The sequence below is a fragment of the Aythya marila genome, assembly GCF_965140915.1.
Source record: "Aythya marila genome assembly, contig: HAP1_HAP1_SCAFFOLD_192, whole genome shotgun sequence".
Classification (NCBI taxonomy): domain Eukaryota; kingdom Metazoa; phylum Chordata; class Aves; order Anseriformes; family Anatidae; genus Aythya; species Aythya marila.
The window spans coordinates 77,890-92,575 of NW_028137141.1; the positions used below are offsets into that span (position 1 = coordinate 77,890).

Here is a 14,686-nt window from a genome sequence, read left to right on the forward strand (position 1 = left end):
CCACGCTGCAGCCCGTGGAGGAGACCACGGTGGAGCAGGTGGCCCTGCACCGACGGAGGCTGCCGCCTGTGGAAGACCCCTGTCGGAGCAGATTCCGGGCCAGACCTGTAGCCCGTGGAGAGGAGACCACACAGGAGCAGGTGACCTGGCAGGAGCTGCTGCCCGTGGGGGAGCCAGGTTGGAGCAGTTTGCTCTTGAGGGATGGGCCCCGTGGTACGGACCCATATCTGGAGCAGTTCTGGAAGAGCTGCTGCCTGTGGGAAGCCTATGCCGGATCAGTTCATCAAGGACTGTATCCCGTGGGTGGGACCCCACAGCACAGGGACAAGAGTGACCAAGAAGGAGAAGAAGTGCTGTAGACTGACCATAACCCCCATTCCCCCGTTCCCCTGCGCCGCTCGAGGACAGGAGGTGGAAGAGGGTAGATGGGGGGGGAAGGTGCTTTTGCTTTCTTTCCTTTGTTTCTCATTTCTCTAGCTTGTTAGTAATAAGCAATAAATCTTAAATAAATCTTACTATCTCCCTATGCCGAGTCTGTTTTTCCCATTACAATAATTACTGCGTGATCTTCTTGTCCTTATCTCAACCTTGGAGCCCTTTTCATCGTATTTTCTCCCCGGTCCACTTTGAGGAGGGGGAGTGAGAGAGCGGCTGTGGTGGAGCTTGTCTGCCCACTCGAGCGGAACCACGACAAGGGGTTGCTCTTTCTGTGATCATAGCTTCACTCCAGTCCTTCAAGTGTACTGAGCTGAGAAGCCTTGTCCAGTGGTGACTTTTGAGGTAAGGACCAACATATAGCTTGGGGGGACTGTCTCAAGGATGTATGCTGGCCATAGGAACTGAAGGACAGAACCAAACAGATGCCACTGCACAGGGTGGGAAGTAGACCCAGATGGGTTGGGATCACTGTTGCCAAACTCTCTCACTGGGTTCAATGGCTGTAGCAGGTGCTCGGAAAGACTAGGGAACATTTCAAGGACACTAGAGTTTTCAAGCTGTCTTCCTAGATCCACCCAATTGTAATTCCTCAGAGATGACAGCAATTCCTCTCCATACTCCCCACCTTGTGTGTGATGGTGTCCTGGTTTCAGTTAGGACAGAGTTAATTTTCTTCCTAGTAGCTGGTAGAATGCTATGTTTTGGCTTAGGATGAGAAGAATGCTGATAACACCCCAATGTTTTAATTGCTGCAGAGCAGTGCTCACACCAAGCCAAGGACGTCTCATCTTCTTGCTCTCTCCTGCCAGCGGGCAGGCTGGGGGTGCAGCAAGAGCTGGGAGGGGACAGACCCAGGACAGGTGACCCAAACTAGCCAAAGGGGTATTCCATACCATCTGACGTCATGCTAAACAATATATAGGGGTAGCTAGCCGGGGGAGGGGAGCTGGACTGCTCGGGGTTAGGCTAGGCATCAGTCAGCGGGTGGTGAGCAATTGCATTGTGCATCACTTGTTTGTACACATTATTAGTAGTAGTACTATTATCATCATTGTTATTATTATTGATATTATTATTATTTTCCTGTCTTATTAAACTGTCTTTATCTCAACTCACGGGCTTTACTTTCCCGTTTCTCTCCCCCATCCCAGAGAGAGAGGGGGGAGGGTGAGCAAACGGCTGCATGGTGTTTAGTTGCCGGCTGGGTTAAACCACGACAGATGGTCCCCCACTGAATCCCCCAGGCATTGCAGTGTCCTTGTGTGCACATGGACATCTATATTTGGCATTCTCCCTATGGTGACTTCATCTTGGGTGAAGTGATCTCTCACTTTGTGGGGCTCCAGTCACTGACCACCCCAGACACATGATACTCAGGGAGAACACCTAGGCTCTTCAGGCAGCTCCCCATTAATTTCCTGGAGGATGTCCTCTGCCCTGACACTTGTGGGACAGTCATGGCTATATACCTCAGTGACTGTTAACCATTTCTGCTGTCATCAGACACCAACAGGTTACTCCTAAATCCTACCCTTGGTCCCTCACAGCTCACAAAATGAGCTTTTTCTTTCCCTTATCCATAGAGCAACAGGCTTTTCAGGGAGCAGGTGCTCAGCCCTGGTCTTGGCACCAGCTTTTTGAAAGAAGAACCACGTCTTCAAGAAGTGGGAGATACAATTTTATTAGGCAGATCCTATCACAGAGTTTGTTCTGGCCTGCTGTTATACACGTATTATAAAGCCTCAGTAGTAAACAGAATGGTTTCATTCCTCAGTAGATAGCCAATGAATAAAGAAACATATTTCTAATAAAATAGTAAATGCAAATGATACTGAGGATAACAATTTCAATAATGATAAACAAAGAGCAGGCCTGCAAGGGAAGTCATTTGTGTAGATACAGGGGAAATTTATCACCAATCAGAAATATCCATGAAAACACTTTCCGAACAGCACTCTTAAGCTCCTTGTTTCTCATGCTGTAGATGAGGGGGTTCAATGCTGGTGGCACAACAGAGTACAGAACTGCCACCACCACGTCCAGAGACGGTGAGATGGAGGGGGACTTCAGGTAGGCAAATATGGTCATGCTGAGAAACAGGGAGACCACTGCCAGGTGAGGGAGACACGTGGAAAAGGCTTTGTACTGTCCCTGCTCAGAGGGCATCCTCAGTACAGCCCTGAAAATCTGCACATAGGACAGCACAATGAAAACAAAACACCCAGACGCTAAACAGAATCCAACCATAATAATCCAAACTTTCCTGAGGTAGGAGTTTGAGCAGGAGAGCTTGATGATCTCGGGGATTTCACAGAAGAACTGGTCCACAGCATTGCCTTGGCAAAGTGTCAGAGAAAACACATTAGCAGTGTGCAGCGCAGCATGGAGAAATCCACTGCCCCAGGCAGCTGCTGCCATCTGGGCACAAGCTCTGCTGCCCAGAAGGGTCCCATAGTGCAGGGGCTTGCAGATGGCAATGTAGCGGTCATAGGACATGATGGTGAGAAGATAATACTCTGCTGAAAAGAAAAAGAAGAAGAAAAAGACCTGTGCAGCACATCCTGAGTAGGAAATGGCCCTGGAGTCCCAGAGGGAATTGGCCATGGCTTTGGGGACAGTGGTGGAGATGCAGCCCAGGTCGAGGAGGGCGAGGTTGAGGAGGAAGAAGTACATGGGGGTGTGGAGGCGGTGGTCGCAGGCTATGGCGGTGAGGATGAGGCCATTGCCCAGCAGGGCAGCCAGGTAGATGCCCAGGAAGAGCGTGAAGTGCAGGAGCTGCAGCTCCTGCGTGTCTGCTAATGGCAGGAGGAGGAACTCGGTGATGGAGCTGCTGTTGCACATTTGACTCTTCTGGGCCTGGGGACCAGTCTGAGGAGGAAAATAAAGCAAAATGTTAGGCTAGACCATGTGAGCAAAATGTACTCTAATTCTTGTCACACCTCAAAACTGCTGCTACCCTTTCAGGAAAACCTATATCGCAGACGCCTTGCTAGTTCTAGTTGGTGCTGCCAGAGGGTGCTGCTGGGAGCAGGGGACTCTGGAAGTCCTTGGCATTACTGCTGCACTCCAGGTGAAATCTTGTGGGTCCTGTGAGGCAATGACTCTGTCCTTGAGATCAGAGTGAGCGAAGTAATCTGGGTATGGAGAGCTGTATGAGGAGGAAAAAACAGGAAAACATTAGGACAGAACACTGTGATCAAACCCACTCCATTTCTTGTACAAACCTCCCAGACTGCCTCTCCCCTTTCAGGAACACCTTTGCAGGTCCCTTTCATGAGCTGTGGTTGGTGCTGGTTGATGGCGCCACTGGGATGAGAAGGGCTCTCGAGGAGGCAGTCCTGCCCTCCACAGTTAGGTAAATGAGAACATGGGCTGTTCTTGGATTAAATACAGATGAGATATCAAACAATTTTCAGCATGCTTGCTGCAAATTCACAATAACTCTTGCATAAGAAACAATGTGGCCAGCAGGGCTAGGGAGGTGATCGTCCCCCTGTACTTAGCTCTGGTGAGGCCGCACCTCGAATACTGTGTTCAGTTTTGGGCCCCTCGCTAGAAGAAGGACATCGAGGTGCTTGAGCGGGTGTAGAGAAGGGCGACAAAGCTGGTGAGGGGCCTGGAGAACAAGTCCTACGAGGAGCGGCTGAGGGAGCTGGGCTTGTTCAGCCTGGAGAAAAGGAGGCTCAGAGGTGACCTTATTGCTCTCTACAGATACCTTAAAGGAGGCTGTAGTGAGGTGGGGGTAGTCTATTCTCCCACGTGCCTGGTGACAGGACGAGGAGGAATGGGCTTAAGTTGAGCCAGGGGAGTTGGATGTTAGGAAGAACTTCTTTACCGAAAAGGTTGTTAGACATTGGAACAGGCTGCCCAGGGAAGTGGTGGAGTCACCATCCCTGGAAGTCTTTAAAAGACGTTTAGATGTAGAGCTTAGGGATATGGTTTAGTGGGGACTGTTAGCGTTAGGTCAGAGGTTGGACTCGATGATCTTGAGGTCTCTTCCAACCTAGAAATTCTGTGATTCTGTGATTCTGTGAACTCTCTGTTCTTGTGAAAACCCACCATCCAGACTCCAGTGTGTTTTTTAAAGTTTCTGCAACTCATCTAAGGGGTCCTTTTAGGTCTATATCATTGGTGTTTGTCCTGCCCACCCATGGAAATCTTGGAGGTCCCAAAAGGCAAAGGTCACACTCAGGTGTTCTCCTGAATAGAGCCTTAATGCTGATGAGAGCTCAGGAATCCACTTTCAAAGAGCAGACCTCTTAACCCCTCACCCATATCATCATATCTGAGGAGGATCTTAGCTCTCTGCCTTTCACCACGGACACAGAGGGGTCATAGCAGCTGCCCATATACAACCATTCAGCAACATTTCTACAGCCTTAGGACTGACGTGTCTTCTCCATGGGGCTGCTAAATAACACAGGGTTGCTAGGGCAGAGCTGTGCCTTCTGCAAGGATATATGCAGCCCAGCAGAAGCCCCATGTTAAGAGTCAAATTTCCTTAGATGTGGTGTCCTGAAGGGAGAGTCAGCTCCTTCCCCACACACAGCATTTTCCCGAGACTCAACAGTTAGGAGGGCACATGGATGCCTTTTATTCATAGCATATCTGAGAGATAGGAACATCATCACCAGTTTTTGAGCCGCACACAAATTCTCATACCCAAAAGACTAGTTAGTCAAAAGAATCTCATGATATTATTATTAGATGAGAAAAGAAACTAAGGAGTTTGTATGAAGAAGGTGTTGGCAGGGCAAGTGCCCAAATCCCCCCTCCCATCTTGCTGCTGGGAGCAGCTCCCTCTCACTCCCTTCCCATGGCTCTACTGCCTGCAGATGTCCCTGCCTGCAGCTGGGTCTCAGTCCCCACACCTCCTGCCTGCAGCTCACAGCCCCCATCCCACACGCTGGGTGCTCAGCTCTGCCCTGCAGACACCTCCTGGCAGCAGGGCTCTGCCCAGGGCCAGTCCACTGGGGACACGTCCTAAAGACCAGGTCACGCAGACACTGCTGACACTGCCCATGTAGTGGTGGAGCTTTCTATGGGCTGAGAGGCAGGAAAGGGTGTTTCTGGGGATTCTTCTAAACCTCCTTCTGATGGCGTATGAGTCTTAGGCTCTTCCTGGAAATAACAGCTTCTATTTCTATTCCCAGTGAGCCAAAAGAAGAGAAAACTGAAAGCAGAGGCTAAGGAAAGATGAGAGTGAAGTTCCCTTTGAAATTCTCTTGGTGTGCTGTAGAGCTGTGAGCAGGCTGCCCCAGGCAGAAGCCTCCCGCCAGCAGCAGGACCCTGCCCTGCCAGGGGGGCTCCTTCCACCTGCAGCTTCTCCCCGCAGCGCCCTGGGCAGCTCCCCAGGCAGGCTGAGTGCTGAGCCTGGCAGGCGGCAGAGGCCCTGCCCCGCCACACAGCCCCTGGGGCACAGCAGGGACCCTGCTCTGCACCACAGCCCTGGACACCCCTGCCTGCACCCCCGGCTTCTCCTGCCTCCAGGAACTGCGGCTGCATTGCCCTCCAGCCAGAGACTTACCGGCTGCAGGGCTGGGAAGTCTTCTCCCCCAGTGAGCTCTGGGCATGCTGCCACTTCTGCCTGCCTTTAAGCACTGTGTCTCTGCAGGCAGTGTCCCCAGCCCTGCTGCGCTGTGCAGAGGAGCTGCTCCTGGGCAGAGCTGTCTCTCTGCAGCACTGCCCGCTTGCCAGGAGCTCCCCTTGGGCCCAGGAGCCCGGCCCAGCTCAGCAGCAGAGGCCCAGCCCAAGGCCTCCCTTGCTCTGCCCCCCACCAGGCTCCCTGCACATGGCCCTGGGGCTACAGGGGAACCTGCTGGGAAGCACCATGGGCTTCCTTCCCTCACCTGGGCAGATACACTTCTTGACAGCAGTAGTTTTTTCCTGTTGGAAATATGTATTCAGAATGAGAATCACCTCTCCTTATCCGTCATTATGCAGGACACCAATTTATGGACAGGGACGGAATCTCCTCTATCCCTGCAGAGGGAAGCCATTCAGATGAATCAATTGAAGCATCTCATCCTGCATTTCTAGTCCTGGGGTAGTTGGGTGCTCAGATCCCCCCTGGCATTCCACATTCCCACAAGGGCTGGATTCCTCTGGCTTCCATTGAGGTGTCCTCAACGTAGGCACCTGAATGTGAGATATCTCACTAATGCTGATAACTTAGCCATTACAGCTAATTAGTGGAAATAGAGGACAGGACAGAGCTGCTCAGATCCTCCTGTGCACATCTGCCATCCACAGCAGCAGGTGTTTGTTCTGAAGGAAAGCCTCTTCATGCCCAGGCTCTTGGGCACAAGACCTGGGACAAGTCTGAGTTTGGCCTTTGTGCCACAGCTGAGGTGCTGCAGCCCAGATGTGCCCCAATGCCCTCAGCCTGGGGCACAGGCAGGAGGAGCTGGATCCGCGCCTGTTGTCACAGGGCTGGGACATTGATGGCAGAGCTGCTGAGGTGTGGGGGGACAGGTCCCTCAGCTTGGGGTGCTGTGCTGGATGGGTGCAGATTGTCCAGAAGAGATGAGCGGGGATGATCAACAGGGAGGACATTTGCCTTTCCGTCGTGTACCACCTCTGCCTCCTGCATGGCAGACCGGGGGATGATGCTGAGGCCTTTTCAAATCTCAGAGCCCTGTGTGATATCTGGGAAGGAAGGCCCTGGCATGCACTGCAATTCCCTCCATATTAGTCCTACTACTTCTCCAGGTGAGCGACTTGCAGTGAAGAGGAATTCGGGCACACTGAGGGGCTGCTGCATCCCAGGTGCCTTCACTCCCATCTTTTGAAAAAAGCCCAGCGCCAGGACAAGCCTCAAACCCCACCTTCCTGGAAAGACTCCCAACAACAGAGGCGTGTTGGTGCAAGAACACAGCAGTTACTTCTCCAGCTCTCCACTTCCTTTATTCTGTGGGCTTGCTCACCATTTGGAGATGTTCCTGGTGGATTTGTCAGGATCCTGTGGAAAAGAACTGGGCAGAAGGGAAGTGGCTGTTTCTCAGGACAAGAAGGGAAATCTCTCATCACTCTCCTGAGCTGTGCCGTCTCCTTGCTGCTGACCTCACAGGTCTTCAAATGACACAGGCTGATGTCATAGGGGGATGCCATGCATCACCAGGATATCATCACTGGAGCAGCAGCAATGCCGGCACTTCCCTGCAAGGCCTGGTCCTTGCTGGGCACTGCTTGGGTGTTCCCCAGAGCTGTCCTTCTGTGGCCAGGAGTTGGGTCAGCAGGCCCAGCTTCCACTGGGCGACCCTCGCTGATGGGCGGAGGAGCAGGGGCACCTTGCAGAGGAGCTGTGGTTGAGGAGCCAGGGCAGGCATCCCTTGTCCTGATCTGAGGGCCAGCAGCAAGCGAGATGGAGGGCTGCTGGAGGGTGGCCATCGCCTCTGATGTGGTTTCCCTGTTCCCAGTGCTCCTGCATCTCTCCTCCAAAGGTAAGGGTGTCAGGAGCCCCTTCACAAGGGGTGGCCCAGGGGCTGTCAGCTGTCCAAAGCTGCAAGTCCTGGGCTGGGGGGTGATAGTGGTGCTGGACAGAGCTGGTGGCTGCTGCAAGAGCCCTGATGAGAGTCCTGCCGGGCTCAGAGGACAATGTGGCAGCCAGGACTCCTGGTTCCTGATGCTAGGGCTGTCCTGCAGCTCCCACAGGCCTCTCAGGACTGTTCCAGAAATACCTGAGTTGGAAATCAAGACTTCCTCTTCTACTGCTCTCCTTCAGGGGAACCTCTCTCCTTTCCCTGCTGTGCAGCCAGCCTGGCAGAGCATGCCCTGGATACTGAGTTGCCATCTCTGGGAGGGCAAGTCCCTGGTGCTGAACCCTTCCCATATCTGTACTGCAGTGGTTTTACCGGACTATGCAGGTGAACTCCATGGCAAGTGCTCTTAAACTTCTCCACCTACAAGGAAAAGGGGGAGAAAACATGATGAAAAGAGCTCAAGGGTTTAAGTAGAACAGGAGGTTACCCACCAAATAGCATCATGGGCACCAATTATCATTACAGGCAAGACAGAATAGGCAGATTAATATAATTTATTGCCTATCACCAGTGGACTACAGCCTTGAGGAACTACAAGCAAACTAAAAACACCATTCCCCCTATTCACACTCTTATATCTCCTTCCCCTGTGTGGTGCAGGGCAATGGGGATTGCAGTCAGTCCATGACACTTTTTTCCACTGCTCCTTGACAGTCAACCTCTGCCTCTGCATCCCTCCCATGGGATGCCCTCCTTCCTGAATGGATCCAGCATGGGGCCCAAAGGATTAAAATAATGACAGATATGACCGGATTGTGTTAAAACAAACAAACAAACAAACAAACAACAACGACAATAAAATTGTTACAAGCATTATATCACCTTCATAGTTGCTGACCACAATGTGTATTTTATTTATTTGTTTAACCTCAGTGTAGTAGTTGTGTTTGGCCTCAAAACTGTGTTGGATAGCACATTACATACTGTGTGTGTTCCCTGTTGTGCTGTTTATCCTTTGTGGGGGCTGGTTTATAGTTATTAGTTTACTGCCTAACACTGCCTTATGTTATGATAAAAGAACTGGTCGTGAGACTAATCTGGTAGTTGTACTCAGCATTGCTGTCACCTTCATGCTCGAGGAACCTTCTCTCAGAAACTATTCATAATTAACAGTCTCTATCTTTTCTCCTCGGGGAGCCAATGAATTGGAGGGATGAGGGGGGAAACTTCCCCGCTTCTTCCCTTTCCCTTTCTCTTTACCTGCCCCTTTCTCCTCCAGGCTAGTTACAACAGCTCTTTGATACTTTAAATATCCTTTGGATGTTCAAACCAGTCTGTTCCTATTGGTATGTCTCCTGAATGTGTTTCAGGTTTTGTTTAAGGTTAGGGAAAACTATTTCAGAATGCCACACAAAGATGTGCTCTGAGGCAGCATAGCTGTGAGTGACAGGGAGTGTGAGAGGATATGGGCAGGCACCTAGAACTATGCGCACCTTCAATGCTTTGTTATTTCACCCTTGAACAACTGCAGAAACCTAAAAAATTGGCAGAATGCTTGCAAAAGGAGTGTCATCACCCTGGCAATTCCAAAGAGACAGAAATCACTGCAATGTGCTGGGGCTTGTCCCTATGCTTACTGAGTTGCAATCTACACAACTCCAATCCCTGCAAATGGAGCAGAGAACCAGACTGTGCCTGTATCAGTCGTAGGTATACATGAGAAGGAACAAGAGAGATAAAGTCAGCTTGTTTCGCAAGGAAACAAGGCAACTTCCTGTGTGGAGCCAGGAGTTGGACTCAATGATCCTTGTGCGTAAGGGTGATCCTTGTGAGTATGGGTGAACTTCAGAATTTTCTCTCTTGTGATGAATATACATCCTGGAAATTACATTTCTTCATAATAGCTATTGCATTTTGTGTGTGATGTTTTATGGAAAGAACTGAACCATTCAAAGTTGTGAGTAGTTACTCTATTACTTAAATACTAAAAAAATTACTGGGTATTCAGGCAGAGCTTTGCATTCTGAACATAAACAACTGAGACATGCAAGACACCAGAGCCCTTTGGAGGATTCAGATGGAGGATTCAGATGGGCCCGTTATTAATGGTGAAGAAACATATATCCAAAGAGTTTCCTCAATGCATCCTTGAGCTCCTTGTTTCTCATGCTGTAGATGAGGGGGTTCACTGCTGGAGGAACCACCGAGTACAGAACTGCTACAACCAGGTTCAGGGATGGGGAGGAGATGGAGGGGGGCTTCAGGTAGGCAAACATGCCAGTACTGATAAATAGGGAGACCACTGCAAGGTGAGGGAGGCACATGGAAAAGACTTTGTGCTGGCTCTGCTCAGAGGGGATCTTCAGCACGGCCCTGAAAATCTGCAGATAGGACAGCACAATGAAAAGAAAACAGCCAAATGCTAAACAGACACTAACTACAATGAGCCCAACCTCCCTGAGGAATGACTCTGAGCAGGACAGCTTGAGGATTTGAGGAAGCTCACAGAAGAACTGATCAAGCTCATTACCTTGGCAGAGGGGCAGGGAAAATGTATTAACTGTGTGCAGGACAGCATCAAGAAAGCCACTGCCCCAGGCAGCTGCTGCCATCTTGGCACAAGCTCTGCTGCCCAGGAGGCTCCCGTAGTGCAGGGGCTTGCAGATGGCAACGTAGCGGTCGTAGGCCATGACAGTAAGAACAGAATATTCAGCTGCTATAAAGAAGAGAAAGAAAAAGACCTGTGCAGCACATCCTTCATAGGAGATGGCCCTGGTGTCCCAGAGGGCATTGGCCGTAGCTTTGGGCACAGTGGTGGAAATGGATCCCAGGTTGATAAGGGCGAGGTTGAGGAGGAAGAAGTACATGGGGGTGCGGAGGCGGTGGTCGCAGGCTACGGCGGTGAGGATGAGGCCATTGCCCAGGAGGGCAGCCAGGTAGATGCCCAGGAAGAGCGCGAAGTGCAAGAGCTGCAGCTCCCGAGTGTCTGCAAATGCCAGCAGGAGGAACTCACTCACAGAGCTGATGTTCGGCATTTTCTGAATTTCAGTGTCATCTGTGAAGAGGGGAAAGTAGAACAAAGTTAGACGAGACTTCTCTCAGGATAACCTACTGCAAGTCTTAAAAGCACCCCCAAACAGAGCTTCTTTCTTTGCAGGACAGCCTTTCTGCAGGTCTCTTGATTAAGCTGCAGCAGGTGCTGTCTGAGAGTGGCACTGGGAGCAGGGGCTGCTGTGGGCTCCAGAGAAGTCTTTCCCGCTGTGCCGCAGGAGGGAAGCAGGAACATGGGGGAAACTCAGGTGCCGTCCACTTGTCACATCCATGCGCTTTGCAGTGTTGTTTAGCTGCCGGCCGGCAGCTAAACACCACGCAGCCGTTCGCTCCCCCTCCCCCCTCCCTCTCCGGGACGCGGGAGAGAAATGGAAACTGAAGCCCGTGAGTTGAGATAAAGACAGTTTAATAAGACAGGAAAATAATAATAACAAAATAATAATAACAATAATAATAATAATGATACAATGGTGATAATAGGAAAGTAATAATAATATGTACAAACAAGTGATGCACAATGCAATTGCTCACCACCCGCTGACCGATGCCCAGCCTAACCCTGAGCAGTCTGGCCCCCTCCCTCCGGCTAGCCACCCCTATATATTGTTTAGCATGACGTCAGATGCTATGGAATACCCCTTTGGCTAGTTTGGGTCACCTGTCCTGGGTCTGTCCCCTCCCAGCTCTTACTGCACCCCCAGCCTGCCTGTTGGCAGGACAGAGCAAAAGGCTGAGATGTCCTTGGTTTGGTATAAGCACTGCTCTGCGACAATTAAAACATCGGGGTGTTATCAGCACTCTTCTCATCCTAAGCCAAAACACAGCATTCCACCAGCTACTAGGAAGAAAATTAATTCTGTTCTAACTGAAACCAGGACACCATCCCACAGGGCTGTGCTCAGCGCTGCCCTGCAGCACCCTGCCACCAGCAGGGCCCTGCCAAGGGTCACCTCCATGGCTGCAGGAGCTACGGGGCATCTGAGAGAGAGCCCGACATGGCCAGCCAGGGCAGGGTGTTCTGGTATGACTGGGGGCACCTGGCTTAGGGCACTCCAAGGGTCTTCTGCCAGACTTCCTCACCTCAATCCGGCAGGACTCTCAAAGCCTACTGCATTGCCCACTGCCCTCCCAGAAACATGACCCAGAAGGCGACCCTGTCAGGAGCTGCAGTTGCATGGCCCTGCAGCTAGAGACTTACCTTGTCAAGGGCTGTGCAGATTTCTCCTCCCGTCAGCTCTCAGCATCCTCCCACTGCCAACTGCCTCCAACCCCTCTCTCCTTCTCTCCTCTCTGCATGCCACCTGTGATTGGAGCCCCCAGCCCTGCTGCGCTGTGCAGAGGAGCTGCTCCTGGGCAGAGCTGTCTCTCTGCATCATAGGTCTTTTTGAAATGTGTTTCCTCTGTCCCAGGAGCCTGGCCCAGCTCAACAGCACAGGCCCAGCCCAAGCACTGTACTCACCCCTCTGGTGGCTTTTGTGATGAGACCTCAAAATGAAAGCACTGAGAGCAAATTGAAGAAATCTCTCCAAGTCCAAGTTATGTGAAGGTTTCTTGGAGTGCCCCCTGAGGGCCAGCACTGACACAGCCTCCCTTGGAGCTCATTAGAAGAGAACATTGGAGGCAGTTAGGACAAGTAGACAAAGGCAATGTAAAGGTGACACTGATGTGTAGAAAACATGGATGTATTTCACCAAGCAAAAGGGCTGAGCCTTGACCCTCGGCCCCTGGAAGGGAGATCCTTTACCTTCACACATTGCTCAGGGCTCTTCCTGGGGCAGTGGGAGATGGGGATATGCATGAACAAGTGCAGGACAATTGTATGACCCCTGCCTAGTTCATAGGTGGGCAAGGATTCAATCAGGCTCTGGTGCTTTAGTGATTAGCTGTCTCTTCATAGGCCTCAGTTGTGGAGACAACAGCCATAGCCATGGACACAAATATCTCATAAGACGTCTCTTTATGAAGCCGGCCTGGTTCCTGCTGACCAGGCACCATTGCTCTATGGCATCATGGTGCCCAGGCTCTCCTCCTCCTGGGCACTGCTCACTCAGCAGGGTCCCAGTCTGCCCTGATGTGTAGGGTTATTCTTCTGTTGCAGGGCTAGGTTCTTCTTTTTGTAAATGTCAAGAGTTTTCTGTAGGTAAAACCTTGCAGTTTCTCAAAGTTCCCCTGGACAGATGCTCCATTGTGTCAGCTGTTAATGTCTGCAGGTGGATGGCTCACCCTGATTATGCTGTCTGTTACAATATAACTGCATCAACAATTGCAGGACAATTTGCACAATACAGGATTTAGTGGAATAAAACCGCAGCACAGTATCACAGAATGTTAGAGGATTGAATTCCACCGGATTCTACTTTTTCTCTGCTTCCTCCTCATGCATGCTATCATTTTGTTTGGAACCACATCCTAAATGTTGTGAGGCTGTTGTGGTGTAATTGCCTGAGGTAACTAGGGAAATAAAACTAACATTCACATTTTAAAGAAACTGTACAGCATTGAAGAGGCTTTCAGGGTAGGGCATAGCTGCATTACCTGAGCGTTCCATAGGTTTCCAACCTTAGATGCTATCGCGCTGGGGAAACTTGGTGTGCTAGCCCTAAGGAACAGTATGGAGCGTAGAGTGGAGTGGAGACACCACAGCTAGGCTCTGTAACCAGGTGGGGACTCTATTGTTCTTGTGCACACCAAGACCGATAAGCTGCACTTTTTGCCACCCTGAGCCAAGGACCTGTCATGTTTTGACAAATGTCGTGCCCTAGTGTACTTTTTGCTCATTATAGTATCATTATAATACCAAAACACACCTCCATCCCAAAAGCTACCCACCTCCAAGGTGCGACCATCCCTCACTGAGCATGTGCTCTGAATTTCTCAGAGCCTATTACTTTAAACGGAGACGGGAGAACTTTTCACCAATCATAACTAAGATATGCTTGACTAGAGTCACTCAAGCTCCACCTAAAAGATAGAAAATAATATAAATTGGCCTAAGAGACAGGGGATATTAGGGAAGATACCACCGTCAGGGGAGATACCAACCCAAGGAAATACAACATCCTTAGGACCTCCTGACGCCTGGGATCAGTCGACGGGCTGAGCCTCTCTTCCCCCCCCCCATTGGGACGCCTTTGGGTGAGATCTGAATACTTGCTTATAAATCTTTCTAGAGTCTTTGATCCTTTTAATGCATTTATTTCTAGGCTGCGCACCTGTAACACCTGTAACACCTGAATATTTCATGCATGCTAGCTTGCTTTTGCAGACAGTCACTGTCGCTGGCAATCCAAAAGAACCTGGTTATCTGTTGCTGTAATAAACCATACTTGATTGCATTGTGATTGCTCTCATTATGTGCAACTAGGGTAAGGGTGGTTATCTGTGACCGTGATAGTTCACTGTTCTGAATCCAACTGGACCCCCAGACGGTTAACGCGTTATTGATGAATGTCCAACTGGACCCCCAGACGGTTATCTGACTGGTTCAGTACCCTGAATCCGACCGGGCCCATAACCGTTAATCAGCTACACCCCTTAACGCAACAGCTGTGCAGAGACAAAATTAGAAGGTTGAAAGACCAACTGTAGCCCAATCTATCCATTAAAGATAATTAAAAAATAATAATAATATATTTTTTAATTAATAAAATAAAATAAAAAGGAAGATTAATGAGAATCTTCATCCTTTATTGGTTTTGCGATGAAACATGGGTAAA

General features: G+C 50.3%; 2 protein-coding genes across 2 annotated transcripts; both read right to left on the reverse strand.

The window, feature by feature from the left end:
- Window positions 1-2,322: 2,322 nt before the first annotated feature.
- Window positions 2,323-3,279, reverse strand: LOC309891170 (olfactory receptor 14C36-like; the record flags this gene model as incomplete). The annotated part of the gene is made up of 1 exon (XM_082785551.1): window positions 2,323-3,279. One exon carries the CDS (start codon window positions 3,277-3,279, stop codon window positions 2,323-2,325), a length of 957 nt encoding a protein of 318 aa, XP_082641677.1.
- A 6,742-nt stretch (window positions 3,280-10,021) lies between these two features.
- Window positions 10,022-10,954, reverse strand: LOC309891171 (olfactory receptor 14A16-like; the record flags this gene model as incomplete). Its single annotated transcript, XM_082785552.1, has 1 exon — window positions 10,022-10,954. One exon carries the CDS (start codon window positions 10,952-10,954, stop codon window positions 10,022-10,024), a length of 933 nt encoding a protein of 310 aa, XP_082641678.1.
- Between the last annotated feature and the right edge of the window lie 3,732 nt (window positions 10,955-14,686).